The sequence below is a fragment of the Adiantum capillus-veneris genome, chromosome 25 (assembly GCF_014529385.1).
Source record: "Adiantum capillus-veneris isolate H3 chromosome 25, ASM1452938v2, whole genome shotgun sequence".
NCBI lineage: Eukaryota > Viridiplantae > Streptophyta > Polypodiopsida > Polypodiales > Pteridaceae > Adiantum > Adiantum capillus-veneris.
The window spans coordinates 63139906-63157634 of record NC_140955.1 but is presented as its reverse complement, the minus strand read 5'-3'; the positions used below and the strand labels follow the sequence as shown (position 1 = coordinate 63157634).

Genomic DNA, 17729 nt, shown 5'->3' with positions numbered 1-17729 from the left:
TGATCTATCTTCTATGATATATGAGTATGCTATTGATCCCGATTTTAGAGATGTGATTTCAGCCCTTGCACTAGGGAAGAAAGAGGAACCATTTACTTTACAAGATGATTATCTTCTCTATGGCGATAGACTATGCATTACTAGCTCACTACGTGAGAAAGTAATGAATGAATCTCATGCTCCTCCTTATGCAGGGCATAGAGGGATTCAGTCTACCCTAAAAGGGATTGAAACGTATTTCTATTGGCCTACCATGAAAGCAAACATACAAGAGTATGTTTCTAAATGTGTGGTATGTGAAAAGACGAAGTTTGATAGAGGGAAGCAACCTGGATTGCTTCAAACATTGCCAATCCCTAACTCACCATGAAGGAGCATATCCATGGATTTTATCTTTGGATTGCCTAAGTCTATCCATGGGAATAGGGAAATATGGACGATAGTAGACACGTTTAGTAAACAAGCTCACTTTATACCTGTCAAAAAGACTATCAAAGCCCATCAAATGGCAAACCTCTTCATATCACAAATCTTCAAGTACCATGGATTGCCAATGTCCATAGTGCCGGATAAAGATCCTAGAATGACCAGTAATTTTTGGAACGGTCTCTTTGAGAATTTAGGGACAAGGTTAAATTTCTCTTTGGCCTATCACTCGCTCGCAAACGGATGGCCAAAGTGAAATAGCTAACCTAACAATTCTTGATCTACTAAAAGCCTATGTAAAGGAACTAGATCAAAGGTCCCAATGGGAGAAGTACTTACCCTTAGTGGAGTATGACTACAAAACACTGTACATACTTCCACGGGAAAAACACCTTTTGAGGTAATTGAGGGAAGATCAAAAAGTCCCTTGCTACTTAAGGTACACAGGAAGATCTGCCACACCATAATCCAAAGAGGGATGACAAAAATCAAGAGAAGAAAAAGGCGATAAAGAGAACACCCTCTTCTTCATCCTCTTCCTCTTATAAAAGTGATGGCAAAAACAAAGAATATCAAGGCAAGAAAAAGGCGAGAAAGAATTCATCCTCTTCTCCATCTTCCTCAAATTCTTCATCTTCTGAAGAAAGTGATGGTGCAACTTTTGAACCATAAAAAAGAAGAGGCCATAGGAAATCCTATGCCACGTGGAAGAGGTCGTCCAAGCTCAAGAAGTTCAAAGAGGGAGGAAAGAGTATCTCTTTCCTTACCTACGGTGGCACCACGGACAAAGTCTTGGCCTTTATCCAACAATTCGATGCAGTGTTTGGAGATGAGGGCTTCACTGAATCCTCTAAACTACGCCATGTAGCTATGCAATTTCAAAAGTCCGCCAGACAATGGTGGTCTAGCCTACGGGCCAATGGTGAAGCTCCACGAACATGGAAAGCTTTAAGAGCTTCCATTATGAAGTAGTTTTTGGCCACCGATGCCAAAGACAAAGTACTCACCGAATGGCAAATCTTGAAGCTCAAGTTTTGGGACAAGTTTTGGGACTTACATCTCAAAGCCACTGTCTTCCAAAAGATGGACTTTGGAGAGAAAAAGCAGCAATTTTGTGTGTGCTTAACTGAAGAAATGGCAGAGTATGTCAACTCCCAACGGCCACACACCATATCGGCGGTTATACGCCACACTATGGTGGCTTCTCGAATCAATTTTCAAATAGAGGATTATAAGGCCACAGAAAACAAGGGTTCCAATGAGCCTAAGGGGAAGGAAAATATCCAAAAGTCTCCTATGGGCAATTCCAATAAAGCTAAGGAGAAGGGAGTTTACAAAGGCAAAAACAAACTCTCTCCTAAAAAGCTTGAGCGTTATTGCAAGGGTAACCGTTGTTTCAAGTGCGGCGACCAAGGGTATGCGTACCCCGCTTGTCCCCAAAAGAACACCTGCCATGAGCCTCCTAGAGCTACCTTGGTTGAAAACCAAGAGGAGGAAACTCACCACAAAGCATCTCCTCTATTCCATGCTTGGGGAAAGGTAAGAGAACATGATGCTTTTATTTTCTTTGACCCTGGTTCTACTCACAATTTCATATTCGCAGAGTTGGCCACCAAGCTAGGCATACAAGATTACAAGATGGGAGATGTTCTACCCGCAGACGGTGCTTTCAAGGGGCAAGAAGCTTCAGTCACTCCCTTAATCGTAAAATTGAGGCTCCGTGTCCAAAGCTATGTGGAAAAAGAGGACTTCTTTATCTCTCCTCTCAAGCATGAGGATGTAATCCTAGGGGCACCATGGTTTGATCGCATGGCTACCAATGTTAAATTCCCTGAAAGGAGAATCTACTTTAAGTTCAGGGAAAAATATATGTACATAGATGCTAAGGAAATGGGTAACACCATACCCATTGTACATACGCAAGCTTTCGATAAGTCAATAAAGAGCTCTATTTCCGTGTACATGATTTTTGTTAAAGATTCTCAAAATGAACCTATAGAAAAAGAAAATATAAACAACCACAAGGGATTAGAGTTATCCAATTTTCTCAAGGGGTTTCAAGATGTCTTTATTGATGACATCAATAAAGACAAGGCAATGATGACCATGCAATTGAACTTCTTCCAGGAAGTTCAACGCCTAATAAACCTCCTTACAATTTTTTTCAAGCTCACCAAGAGGAGATTATGCGGCAAGTGCATAAGTTAGTTGAGAAGGGCATGGTTAGGCCTAGCTCATCTCCATTTTTCTCACCCGTGTTACTAGTGCAAAAGAAAGATGGCACATATCGTATGTGTGTCGACTATAGAGCACTAAATAGGATCACTATCAAGAATAGGTTTCCCGTTCCACGGGTAGAAGACCTAATCGATAAGATACAAGGGTCCAACTACTTTAGTAGGATTGACCTAAAAAGTGGCTATCATCAAATAAATATAGTTGATCAAGACATTGTAAAGACCGCATTTCGCACTACGTTTGTACTTTACAAATACATTGTCATGCCTTTTGGCTTGATTAATGCACCAGCCACATTCAATCGCTTGATGGAGAAGCTATTCAGGCCTCACCAATCCTTTAATGGAGTGTTCTTTGATGATATCATCATCTAATCTAATTCATTAGACGAACACAAGCAACATCTCTAGGTAATATTTCAAGTTCTAAGAGAGAAAAAACTTTATGTTAATCGAAAGAAAACTTGCAAGAGATTCAGTCCGCCGATGCACTCTCAAGACAACCAAGAGTGAATGCGGTTTCAATAGCAACTCACAATGATCTATCTTCTATGATAGATGAGTATGCTATTGATCCCCATTTTAGAGATGTCATTTCAGCCCTTCCACTAGGGAAGAAAGAGGGACCATTTACTTTACAAGATGGTTATCTTCTCTATAGCAATAGACTATGTGTTACTAGCTTACTACGTGAGAAAGTAATGTATGAATCTCATGCTCCTCCTTATGCAGGGCATAGAGGGATTCAGTCTACCCTAAAAGGTATTGAAACATATTTCTATTGGCCTACAATGAAAGAAAACATACAAGAGTATGTTTCTAAATGTGTGGTATGCCAAAAGACGAAGTTTGATAGAGGGAAGCAGCCTGGATTGCTTCAACCATTGCCAATCTCTAATTCACCATGGGAGAGCATATCCATGGATTTTATCTTTGGAATTCCTAAGTCTATCCATGGGAATACGGGAATATGGACGATAGTAGACATGGTTAGTAAACAAGCTCATTTTATACCTGTCACAAAGACTATCAAAGCCCATCAAATGGAAACCCTCTTCATGTCACAAATCTTCAAGTACCATGGCTTGCCAATGTCCATAGTGTCGGATAGAGATCCTAGAATGCCCAGTAATTTTTGGAACGGTCTCTTTGAGAATTTATGGACAAGGTTAAATTTCTCTTTTGCCTATCACCCGCATACGGATGGCCAAAGTGAAATACCTAACCTAACAATCCTTGATCTACTAAAAGCCTGTGTAAAGGAAGTAGATCAAAGGTGCCAATGGGAGAAGTACTTATCCTTAGTGGAGTATGCCTACAATAACATTGTACATACTTCCACGAGAAAAGCATCTTTTGAGGTAATTGAGGGAAGATCAAAAAGTCCCTTGCTACTTAAGGTACATGGGAAGATCTTCATTGCAGATGAGTATAGCAGAGACCTACAAGAATCTTTCCAAAAGATTAAGGATGTTATCTCTATCTCACAACAAAGGCAAAAGGCTACTATTGATAAGAACAGAAGAGCCCAAGCCTTTAAAGAAAATGATTGGGTCTTCTTAAATTTACCAAGGCTCAATTAAGGCACACAACGGGCAAGTACCCTACAGGACACCAAAAGTACTATGCTAAGCTAGCAAAAAGGTACTATGGTTCCTTCCAGATTCTTAGGCCAATCAATGAGATGACCTATCAACTCAAGTTTCCCATCCATTGGCTCATACACAATGCTTTCCATGTGAGCCTACTAAAGCCTTAGAAAGGAGAGCCACCTCAAGAACCAACTATTGAAGACCCACCAGGGATAGAGGACCAAGAAGAGGTGATGCACCCCGAGTCCATTCTCCGACATGAAGATAAGGTACTAAGAGGTGGTAAGACTATCCGACGATATCTTATTAAGGTCAAGAATTATCCTTTGGAAGATGCTAGATGGATGCAAGGAATACAATTAAAGGATAACCTAAACCTTGTCAATGCTTACAATGCTTCCCTAGAGTAATCAAATGTACAAATGTTTAAAAATGAACAAAGTTTTTGTCTTATAAGACTCTCTTTTTCTTTATTGTGCACAAAAATGAAGTAGTATGCATGCTTAGATCAAGTTCGCGGAGATGACGTCTCCCAAACACCAAGTAAAGCTTCTCACTCTACTATGGAAGATTGATAGAAATAATGTGCAGACATGCTTGCGGCAGCTTAGGCTCTCAAGCGCCAAATGGACTAGTCATCAATTCTGGAACGATGTCATAGGGTAACATAGGGATCCTCTACCTGCTAGAAAAGGACTAATGAATATGCTTTATCTTCTCTATCCCATAGTCGAGGATGACTATGATTTCAAGAGAGAGGTGAAGTAATAATAACTAATATCTAATTCTCCTAAATGATTGTTAAACTGATCATTTAATATGGAAAAGTGTCAAGGGAGAAAAATCTAGAATATTGGTTAAGCTGGCAGACCGGCCACAGTAGTGATCCAAAGGAGAGAAAATAGGGATCCAAAGGGGGGGGCATCTACAAAAGAGCAAGGTGCAACAATGGGCTTAAAAGACCCTAAGGTTCAGCCCATTAAGACTTCCAAAATGCTAAGGTTCCAAAATTCAAAGGTTGTGTCCAAAGGTCAAAAGCCTAGGAAAATTGGATGCTTTTGTGTGTGTTCAAAAAGTCTTCATGCATCGCTACATAGGAGGGGGCGAGCCCTAGAAGTAGGAGATGTGAGAGAAACTCACACACACACACACACAAGCTCCCTTTACGCAAAGGGAATGAGGGACACATGTCAGCTCCCTAGCCCAGATGCCCACAAGGTGTACTCAAACCCTATTGGATGGCCTTGGAGGTGGACCAATGAGAATTAGGCTAGAGTAAATCTAGTTTAATTAATTTAAAAACACTTAATAAAATAACCAATAGGAATTAAGATCTCTAGAAGACTATTGGACAGTCTCCCAAGGGGTCCAATGAGCATTCAATAGCCCAATGGCTTGCCTGATTCCTATTGGCCAGGAGACAAAGGGGTCCAATGAGATTTTAGTTGCATTAATTAATTACCTAAGCTCTCAAAAAAAGGGAAAGGGGGAACATGTCAGAAGGCTATCACTTATGCTGCCTAAATTTCATTAGCTAAGCCTGGCATGGGCCAATAGGGTGTGAGCATGAGAAAATAGCAAGAGGGGTCGACCAAGAGAGAGAAGCGGCTGAATTTTACAAGGCATTATTGCATACACACTCACACTAGCTCGTGTGTGAAGCAAGGAGACTCTCTCTCTCTCTCTCTCTCTCCTTCTCAAGCTTATCACCTACTCCAAGCTTGTGAGAAGGGAGGCCTACACCAACAACTCTGTGCTTTGTGATGCAAATCCAACCAAGATCTAAGCTTCAGTGCATGGTCATCTCCTCTACCATGCTAATTACTAAGCTATGCTATGCTAATATGAGTGATTATGTGAGGAGATGTACATCTTTCTCGTAAGACTACTCCTTCCTCTGAATCTACTCTCATACCCCGCTAGCTCTCACTATCTTTATCAATACATAGCTCTATCGATCGATAAATTTATCGATCAATAGTACTATCAATCAATAATATAGGTAAAGATAATTGTACAAAAACTCATTCAATACCGCTTTTGATTGATAACTCATCATACATCCACTCTCTATCTACAGTTACACACACCATCTACTGAGGTGGTCCGGGGTAGGCAACAAGAGATGCGACCTCTAAACACCCCTCAAGGCTCCCATCCTGCTCAATTGGGGCTGGGGCAACCACAAGCACAACAAAACAACAAACCCACAGCCAAAACCCAACTACACAAGCAGCACCACCTAGTTTAAAAGCAAACTAGGTTGCAAAAAAAAAAGGCAAGAATCGTTAGAGCAACCCAAATTTAAGTAAGGACTTTACACTAACCCTAACACCAATGGAACACTCTCACGCACTGAAACACAAGAGAGAGGAAGAGAGATGGTGTACAACTTAGCTTCAACCATCTGATTTGCCCAAGAAGGCACCTAGAGCTTGCGGATTCAAGTGACAAGGTTTGGTTATAGCATCACTAGCACATTGTCTTAGGGTTATGGGAGCCCTCTCACCATCCACCCTTTTAGAATGGTAGCCAACAAACAATAGCCAATGAATCACAAGGACAAGCAACAAAACAACAATCTTCAATGAAATAAGTCACCTTTTGAATCTGAATGACTTTGCCACACCAAATTGGAGGAGAAGCGTGAGCCTTTGGACATGAAATTACACCCAAAACTACCAATTCATTGATGTTGGGGTAGATACAACGATGGTAGAAATATATCTTCTACTCGCACTCACTCAACTAGCTCAAGATTTTCTATGCACCAAAGTGATGGTGTACAGAGATCTTTCTCTCTCCTTACAACCAAGATAGAACTGGTATGTGCTACACTCAATCTAGTGTGCAATGGTGTAGAGATGCCTTTTACAAGGAGACATGGGTTCTATTTATAGGTTTTTGGAAGCTTTGATTAGGATTAGTTCTAATCAATTTTATTGACAAAACAAGAGATTAGGAAATATTTTGATTATTTAAATGGGAGTGGGTCTTCCTTATCCCTTAAGCGACATGGATGTGGGCTCAAGGGGAAGAATTATTGAGAGTGAGATGAGTAACTTGGAGGTTCCTACTCTAGTAGATAGTAGAGGGTGCAATTTACAAGAAGGGTTAGTTGTTAGTGATCACTAGAAAATGTTAGTGGCATATTTACAAAAGTGATGATGACTTGATTTTCGAGGAACCAAGGGTGAATGAAGTGGATGAGCTCTTGATATTGATGAAACCTCCAAGAATTATGGACTCACCCTTATGAAAATGACCACCGGTTCTTCTTCTTCTTCTAATTCTGCTTCTTGCGCCGCCTTCACGGTTGATCTCCATGATGAAGATGAGGATTATTAATGAAAAACCTCTGATTTGCAGAGGTTATGCAAGGATAAAGTGCTAAAAATTCATGCCGTTTAGAGGAGTTAACATGAAATTGTAATTTGGGGGTAGTAGAGAGCGGTATGAGAGCATATGTGTATGTAGAGGGCTATGGTGGTAAGAGGGGAAGGAGAGATGGTGAAGAAGGTGAGAGGGCATGGAAATATGTACATTTGAAGGGATGATGGAGAGGGATGAGTGTGTATGTGGGTGGGAGTGTGAAAATGTGAGAGAAGAGTGAGAGGATCCTTCTGTGCATAGAGTGGGCAGACTGGGTCGCACCAAACAATTCACCAAAATTCGTGCTTTTCTTAAAAAATGTTGAAATATTTATGTAAAATAATTCAGCTCACAAGATTCATTTTGTAGGTTGACAAAGTTTGCTGATTCGGATGATAGAAGGGTGCCAAAATTCTCCCAAAAAGCTGTGTATTGTGGGACAGCAAAGGTGCTTATGTGGGGCCCTTTTTGGTTGAATTCTCCTTATACATCCAAAGGTGAGCCCCCCATGAGCCATGCCATGACCTAAGGAATCCAAGTGGCCCTTGCCACATGCATGGATGATGAATTTTGAAGAATAAAAAAACAATTGTACATGATAGACCTAGTGCTTGGATTTTTCCTAGCCCTTGTCTTTATGAGCACATGGTGTATGGAAAAAAACATGTGCAAAACCCATGCAGGAATATCATGATAGGAGTATTTTATTTTGTTTTTGGGTGAAAGAGAAAAATATGCAAGCGAAAAAATAACTAGTGAATGTGAGTGACAGTGTAGAAACAAATTTTGACTTCCACAAGGGTGCGGGATGAAATGCATGGGTTTATTTTGTAAAAATAAATATTATGGGGTATGTACACACTAACATAGAAATATTTCATGCTGTGAAAGGATGCAAAGAGATTTAGAAAAAATGCACACTTAGGAGTATATATTTATATAAATATAATTTTTTTAAAAAAAACCTTTATACTTAGGTCCTTTATTTGATAGAAAATATTTACATGTAAAGAGGACCGTAATATTATAAATTTATTTTTTTGTCTCCTAGCCCAATGACCCTCTCAATGATTTGATAAAACAAATGTGATAAAAACCATAAATGCACGCACACTATTTACAATGCAAAAGCGAGCCTAGTCATTGTGCTAGGGTGTTTCTTTGGGGTGAAGTGGCTTCTTAAGACATTTTATGAGAGCCAAAAAAACGGCTATCACTACCTTAGGAGCGTCACTTAATAATTATGTAACTATCACTTGAGTGCCACAAAAGGGGTTATAAAACTTGATCTTTTGTCACATTTTCACATACAGAAGGGTACGCAAAATGAAATTGGGAAAAAAATATTATACATTGAATAGGAAAAGAGTGTCCTTTATTTGGTAAAAATTTATAGATATGGAGTTTTAGAGATAGTCATTGAAGGCACATGATACCCCAAGGGATCAAGTATGCGAAATTTACCATACCACATAAGTGCAAGGGAGGGTTTTTTTTTCAAAGGCTACATAAGCGGATAAGTGAGGGGTAGGCCCCCTATTACCAATATAGTGTTGATGATTGATATCTTTACCAATAGATAGTGCTATCAATAGATATCTTTATCTATCGATAGTTCTATCGGTCAATAAGCTATGCATATATAATTTAATATCACTTTTGACTGATAGTTCATCATATATATGCTCTATAGCTACGCTTACACACACCATCTACCTTGGGGTGGGGTCACTTTAGAATTATGTGACTATCAAGTGAGTGCAATGGAAGGGGTTATTAAATTTCATCATTTTTTACATTTTCACATACAAAAGGGTACCATAAAATGATATTGGATCGGTTTTTTTAACGTTGAATAGGATTTTTTTTGGGTGGACAAGGAGTTTAAGAGAGATAGTCATTGAAGGCACGTGATATCCTAGGGGATCAAGTATGAGAAATGTACCGTACCATATAAGTGAATGGGAGGGGGGGTTTTTCAAAGGCTACATAAGCGTTTAAGTTAGTGGTAGGCCCCAAAACTTAAAAACAAGGGAGGGAATGGCCAAACTTGTTGTGGTGGTTGGGGGGAAGGGAACTATTGTGTTTCATAAGAATGGTTATCCAAGTGAGCAACATTCCTATTGTCCAAATTGTGAGACAATAGGTGTGTACATACAATAGCTAATAGCACCTCTTGTGTACATACAATACAATAGGTAATAACACCTCTTTGTATCAACTCGGAGTTGTTTCTATAAAAGGATTTCCTATTTAGTACATGATTTTTAGATAACTTGTTGTTTCTTCTTGGAAACTAAGCTATTGTGAAAAAAATGGTCCCTCCACCAAGTAGACCTCTCTTTAGGAATGGGGGAGGGCCACACACACACACACACACATACAAGCTGATTTATTGAATGCCACACAGATCTCTCCTTTGGGATGGGGAAGGGCCACACACACACACAAACCAGCATGTCCTTCAATTTTGACCAAAAAACCAAAAGGGTTTTCAAGTATGGCCCTTTTCCTCTCTGATCATAAAATAGTTTTCAGTAAGCCCGGCTCACAGACATATGCTTTGCCACATGTGGCCTATTAAATATCCTCACTATTTCTCTCTCTGGATCCCTTACAAAATGTCATCTATAATTTGGTTGCCCTTCTCCCAAGGGAAAATCAGATGCATTGTAATGTTGCTTGGGTTTTCTCTTCTTCTTCTCTTTACTTGTACCTGTTTCCCTCTTTTATGGCTGGGACTTGCATCGCTCATGTCATGATCTCTTGTAACCCTCTTACCTACATGCATGACCACAACAACTCCTGAATCATCCTTGTTCTTCTCCAAACGGATTATACTTACCACCTTTGTCTTTCCCTTCTCTTCAGCTATCAAACCACTTGGCCCTGCTTCCCTCTTAGAATGTTTCCAACAGTTTGCCAAGGGTTGTCTCTGCAGAAGGCCTCTGCTATGGGGAGAGCTAACCTTAGTAAAGCTATTTGACCCTTCCTAGGATTAGAATTGGCTTCAAGTGCAGACAAACTATCACACCAAATGCAATAAATAATCTCAATATCCTGTTGTGGATCTCATATCATCAAATGTGATAGATTTTTTATTTTAAGGTTCAATTATTGTACTGCGAGCCTGCTGAATTGCTGCGAACTGCTTGCTGCGAACCTGCAAACCGAACCTGCAAATTGGGCGAAGGTGATAGTTGCGAACCTGCAAACTGGTCGAAGGTGATAGCTGTGAACTACGCGACTACGTGCAGCGCTTTTATTTTTATTATTACTTGAAGCTGTTTGATAGCATGAAAAGCATCCAATGAAGTAATGACACGCGGTGTCTTGTGCGTTCATATAAGTGCAAAAGTACCTTTGGCTCACCAAGTAAAGAGTAGATTTGGAGTAAATTTGGCCTTGAAAACAAATATAAGAGAGGGTAAATACTCGTGGACACCGACAAAACACTATTAATGGCACTTTTTTACTTTCTGTTGAAAAAGCGAGCCTTAAAAATCAAGCCAAGCTGTACTTTTCGAACATGCTTTGCACACACACCCAATCACTCCACAAAATCCAGCGTAGCGTCACACGTGGCGTCCCTCCTCCTCAAAATGAATCCATCACTGACGTGGGCGAAAAGAGCACGAACGCGCAATATTGTTATCTTCTCTCCCTCTCTCCTCTCTCTCTCTCTCTCTCACACACACACAGACTCTCTCTCTCTCTCTCTCTCTCTCACACTCACACACACAACAGCCCACGTGATTAAAATATATTAACCGCTTCTGGCAGCTAGGAGCTCTTAAATCCCCGTATGTCTGCTAATTCTCTTGCAATTTTGCAAAACACAACAGCTGCTCACCTTGCGCTCTCTCTCTCTCTCTCTCTCTCTCTCTCTCTCTCACACACACACACACACTCCGACTCTGCACGTTGTAGTTCAGACAGCGCACTGCCCATCCATGGCTCTTTTGACACGGACCAAGCTGAAGAAGAACCTTGCCATGACTGCTCTCTTCAACAAGCTTGCCATACACGACACACAAGACATAAGCGATAGTGCACCGGCCAGCTTGGAATCTTCAGAACTGGAGGAAGAGGAAGAGGAAGAGGTCGAGGAACGAGGGCAATCTTTACAAATTAGGGAGGATATTAAGCTTTCCAATGAATATACACACACATGTGACAGCTCCCCCAGCTCAACCAGCCCCTACTCCCTCACATCAGGCCCTCTCATTGGCGGTCGCACACGCAGAATTAGCGGTCTTTCGATCGCTTCCACGAACTGTAGTGGGCGAAGCAGACACCAACATTTCAACTTAGATGCGGACTCTTCCAATTCCCTTACCTCTGATTCATCTGCCCCTACAAGCTTAATTTGGGAAGAGCAAATTCATCCCTCCGATCACATGAAGACTCTCCTCTATCAGCTTGGATCCAGCATCTCTGCTTCAAAGGCCGCCTTTGCGCTCACGCGAGCATCAGCGACCCCTTGCTCTTGTGCAGAAAATACTTACATCCGGGCTGGGATGGCCATGGAGGAGGAGCTACAAACACTCTCTCATCTACAAATGAGTCTATATTCTTTGTTCCAACAGCATGAGTTTGGCAAGGAGCAATTAGAGAGCCCTTGTGAGACATCAACTAGTGAGTCCATGGGACCAAATCTTGTAAGGAATGTAGAAAGGCAACATGCAATGCTCAAGTCATATGAGGGCATCATCAATAGATTTCATGATGAAATAAGGAGAAAGGATGCAGTGACAGAGGCCCTGAAGGAGACACTAGCAAAGTCAATGCTTAAGGGCGAAAAGCTCGAGCGACGAATGAAGGTCCTTGAGGCAAACCTTTCTCCTTTGCATCTCAAGTAAATGTCATACATTTGGCACCCATCTGCATCATCCACTAGGCTCCTCGTTTGTCTCTTTCTTTGTGTATGCAGCTATGGTGCGATAGGGCTTAAGTCTCCTTGGCTCCTCGTTTGTAACATGGTATAAGTACTCTACAGTGCAAGGGTGGTGGTGGAGAACTAATCCATTTGCTACAAATTAATTGAGCTATGTATATACGCATTGCAACTAGCATATAAATGTGTTCAAACATTTTATGATACTGTCACTTATTGTTTGTCATACAAGGCTATAAGCATGTTAAGGTTATCGAATGTTATTGTGCCACTTTGTATGCACGGGTAAATAAAAAGTTGGCATAAAGGTTCCATTTTGATTCTTGCTCCAATGCTGAATTTTAGAGGGAAAATGATGTACCAATTGTTATGCACATAGAGGTTTGCTGGCAAGCCCTCACAAGAAGATTTAAGAATTTCCTCATGTAGGAAAATGGAGTCTTTTCTAGTGTTTTTCATATAATAAATAACATCATGAGCTTATGCTCGAGAGGCACCACATACCTAGCTAGGTACGATTGGGGGCAACGAACCACCGGCTCACCATCGGGCCGGGGGTCCCCTGTCCCCAATCATACCTAGCTAGATATGCAATGCCTCCCTCATAGAAGCTCATGATGTTGAGGTTATTGAATGTTATCGTGCCACTTTGTGTGCACGGGTAAATGCATGCCAAATGTTGTGCTAGTTGGTCAGGTTTTTTATCGAATTCGCATTGGAAGCAGTTCGATCATGTGAATCCATTGCAGAATTTTAGAAACTAGTTTTGTTTTTGTGTGGAAAAATGATGTACCAATTGTTATGCACAAAGAGTGTGAGGGAAAGTTTGCTGGCAAGCCCTGGGCAAGTCGGGGCTATTAGCCCATATGGCAAGGGGGACTTAAGGTGACAAAGGGCTATATAAGAAATGGTTGGGCAGTGATGCGGTATACCATTCCCACTGTCTTATCACTGGTATGACCCTGCAAAGCTTGTTGGGTTCTCTCTCTCTCTCTCTCTCTCCTTCCTTGGGGGCAAGGAATAGTGGGAGGCCACGAGGGCGCCATGGAGCATCAGCGGGGTGGTTGAGGGAAATCCGAGAGGCCGGGCCGTGGGCTGGAGCCCTTGCATAAACACGCTTCATGGGCCTAAGTGAAATGGCTCGCTAACGGCGTGGTCTTGAGGAGGAGACCGGCAGTTCCATGTCACGAGGGAGAAGCCCACTGTCTCCGCTCTTGAGTCCGGATATCTTCCAATTCACGTTATGGACATGCAAAGGGTTGTGAAATACATCTATCTATATCTATACTATCTATGCTACATATGAAGGAGACACGAATTCAGGCAGCCATGTGGCGATTTCTCCTTGCTCCGGCAAGTGTTCTTTGCAAGCCAATCCCGTGACATGTGACACAGGACTCAAGAGAGAGCGTATTGTTACGGGATCGTGGATAGTGGCCCGTAAATGGGACTTAGGGGCCGCACGCGTTCGTCAATCTTTCACCTGAACACAAGTTAGTCGATTTCACAATACTTTGAGCAAGGACTTCAAATGGGACGCACGAAACAATGTATTGAGAACAAACCCGTGAAGGGCGCTTTTGTATTGATCTCAGAAATATGATTACAAATGGGACGGAGGTCCCTCCGGCGCCTCTGAAGACTGGGTTAAGCTAAACTCCAACCTAAAATGGGCATATGGATTTATAGACGTGAAGATTATCACCCCGGCTCCGGTTTAACAAGCGGCCCCCTCTCACCTACCCCGACAGGATGCGTTCAGATCACCAAGAGTGGAGTACTACTCCCTTATAAGTACTTTAATTCGGAGCGCTCAAGCATACCGCCCGAGCCCCAAGGGTTGAGATAGAAATCCCTCTCAAACATTCCCCGTCGGCCCCGTCTAGGAGCCGCAGTCCCAAAAACTGAAAAAAATGCCGAAACGGTCCCGTGGACGCTTCCCGGGCCGATTTCGACCACGGGACCCCGGGGACCCGGCCACGGCCCAAGCAGGGCTCTCACTTTGCGAAATGCCTTTCGAGGGCTCTGAGAGCCGTGGTGGTTCGCGGGAGCGACGGGACCGAGTTGTCACACGAAGGCCCACGGGGAGGGTGGCTTGGGAGAGGGGCAATTCCACCGAAACGGGGCACCTTGGACCTGGGGTCCCTCCTAAGCGAGAGGGGAGCTCCCTCACATGGAGCCATGGGGCTGAGAGGGGTGCTTCCTCACGGCATGGGCAGCCCCCTCACGTTGAGATGGAGGGTGGACCGTCGAGGGAACATGGAAGGGCCGTCGGCCGCCGGGGGAAAGGCACCCCCCCCCCCCCCCCCCAGGAGGATCCCAACATTCTCTCCCCCCTTAAAGAACTTGACGTCCTCGTCAAGACTAGGGCAGCTGACCACACACTGCATACATTACCTAATTTATGCATCTGCATATCTATTCTGCTTGAAAACTTTGAGCATAACTGTTGAACTAATGCATCCTACTTCTACTGCTTATTCTGTTGTACACTGTTGCTATCCTCTATGCTCTGGGCATGTACTTGAGCTGTGGGATTCTGTAATACCGAATTAACAGCTGCTTGCCCATTGCAATGACTCTTTCTTATGGCACCCAAGTGCAGTATGACATAGGACGCCCTCGCCATTTTACATAGAATTCTAAGAGATTGCGTCTGAAACAGTCTTTGATAATGATCTCCGGCTCAAAAGGATTCACTTCTTTGTCTAGTAAAGGCACATGACCGCCGTATTCCCATCAACTTGAAATAGTTTGAGTAAGCTGATGTAGAATGTATTTTGACATTGGATGGTAGCTCCAGCTTGTAGGAGACGTTGTTGAAGTCTTGAAGAACTCGATATGGACCATAGTATCGGTGGTTGAACTTGGGTATCAAGTTCTCTGGAAGATTAATGTTATATGCACTGACTAGTAGTAAGTCACCTTTCAGAAAGAATTCGGTTCTTGCTTTCACGTTGTGTCTGGCTACATAGTTGTCCTTATGCTTTATCAAGTGCTTTCTGGTTGCATCCATGCGCTTGTGCCAAGCCATCAAAAACTGCTCAACATCTTGATCTTCTGCATGCATGGTGCCCGAAGCAAGAGCCATGGGCGTAATCACTTCTTTGCCCATGGCTAGCTCAAAAGGGGTGTACCCTCTTCCGGAGTGCACACTGCTATTATACTGAAATTCAAGAACTGCCAAAAAGTCTGTCCAATTCTTTTGATCTGCTTGAACATAGAAGCGGATGTATTCTTTGATGCCTTGATTAATTCTCTCAGTCTGCCTATCTGTTTGAGGGTGATAGGCTGACGAGAATCTAAGTTGTGTGTCCAAGAGCTTGAATAATTCCCGCCACATGTCACTCAAGAATCACCTGTCGCGCGATCTGACACAATTGCCAGGGGCAATCCGTGATTTTTGAAGACATGTTTGAAGAAGAGTCGAACTGTCTGGTAAGTTGTAAGCGGCGGCTTTGCGGGAATGAAGTGTGCTTGCTTTGAAAAGTAATCCACTATCACAAAGATGGTAGTGAATCCGTGACTTTCTGGTATGCCGACTATGAAATCCATGCTGATTACATCCCAAGGTCGAGATGGTGTAGGCATAGACATCAAAAGCCCTGCTGGCTTAATACGTACGTTGTGCTTTGACTAGTTGGCAAGTAGGGAAAGTCCTTACATATTCAACCACATCCTCCTGCATCTTTGGCCAAAAGAAGTAGCGGCTTAGTTTATCAAAATATCTCTTTTGCCCACCGTGACCTGCTACTTTGCAGTCGTGGGTTTCCCAAAGTAACTTTTCCTTGAGTGGTGGATCATCTGGTACATACACACGGTTATGACCATACCATAGCCCATCCCGCAAGTCAAACAGCCCCATTGATGTCTTGCCTTGTCGCCAACTCTACATCATCTATAATACTGCGGGGTCTGTCTTACTGGCCTCACGAATCTGATCCAATACATCTTTGTTGTTTATTATGCTGACTGCATTGACCTCGAGCATGCGATTGAGAGCATGTGGCATCGCATTCTGCTTACTCGGTTTATGAATGATCTCTAGATTATATTCTGTTAGCTGATCTTGCCATCAGCTTTGCTTGTGCGAGAGCTTAGGCTACGTCTGAAAATACTTCAATGATACATTGTCTGTGTATATCTTTGTGTGTTTGTCTAATACATGGCGCCATTGATCCACGCATACATTTCTTGCTCATGTGTAGCCCATCTCTTTTTCAGATCCGAAAGCTTTTTCGAGATGTAGGCCACTGGTCTTTCTTCGTGCATTAACAGGCCTCCTAAGGCAATACGCGATGCATCGATGTGAATTTCAAAGGGTTTATCAAATTCAGGGAGTTTGAGTACTGGCAAGGAGCACATCACCTGTTTGATATGCTCAAAAGCCTTTTGGGCTTCTTTGGTCCACTTGAATGCTAGCGAACCCTTGGTGGTTTTTGTAATAAGAGTCATGATTTTCGAAAAGTTCTTAATAGAATTCCGACAGTATTAGGTAAAGCCCACGAACTCGCGCACCTATGTGACGGTTCGGGGAGCAGGCCAGTTCACTACAGCCTCAATCTTTTTAGTATCCACTCGGATCCCGTCAGCAGTGACCAAGAAGCCCAAGAATCCCACTTCCTGTACTGCGAAAACGCATTTTTTCAACTTTGCATACCACTTGCATTCTCTGAGTCTGCGGAGCACTTGGCGTACATGTTCTACATGCTCTTGTTGTAGATTACTAGGTCATCTAGATACAAAATGAGGAATTCATCCAGCATGCCTCCATCCTGTCAGCAGTGACCAAGAAGCCCAAGAATTCCACTTCCTGTACTGCGAAGACACATTTTTTCAACTTTGCATACCACTTGCATTCTCTGAGTCTGGGGAGCACTTGGTGTACATGTTCTATGTGCTCTTCATAAGTCTTGCTATAGATTAGTAGGTCATCTAGATACACAATGAGGAATTCATCCAGCATGTCGCCAAAGTCTGTATCCATGCCTGCTGAGAAAGTGGCCACTCTGTTGGTGAGGCCAAAAGGGAGCACTGACCATTCGTGAGCTCCATAGCGGGATCTGAAAGCTGTCTTGTGTACATCCTCATCTACAATCCGGATCTGGTGGTATCCAGATCGTAGGTCGACTTTAGTGAAAAACTTTGCCCCCGCCAACCTGTCTGTTAGATCATCCATATGCGGCAGAGGGTATCGGTTCCGGA

General features: G+C 42.6%; 1 protein-coding gene across 1 annotated transcript; it reads left to right on the top strand.

Annotated features, from left to right (window-relative positions):
* The first annotated feature begins 11422 nt into the window (after window positions 1–11422).
* LOC147424989 (uncharacterized) lies at window positions 11423–12738 on the top strand. Its single transcript, XM_086499735.1, has one exon. It carries the CDS (start codon window positions 11581–11583, stop codon window positions 12487–12489), a length of 909 nt encoding a protein of 302 aa, XP_086355861.1. The 5' UTR covers window positions 11423–11580; the 3' UTR covers window positions 12490–12738.
* The last annotated feature ends 4991 nt before the right edge of the window (window positions 12739–17729 follow it).

Excerpts from the sequence above, each read along its gene's own strand:
- LOC147424989 (XM_086499735.1), top strand. The coding sequence starts at position 11,581 with ATGGCTCTTTTGACACGGACCAAGCTGAAGAAGAACCTTGCCATGACT.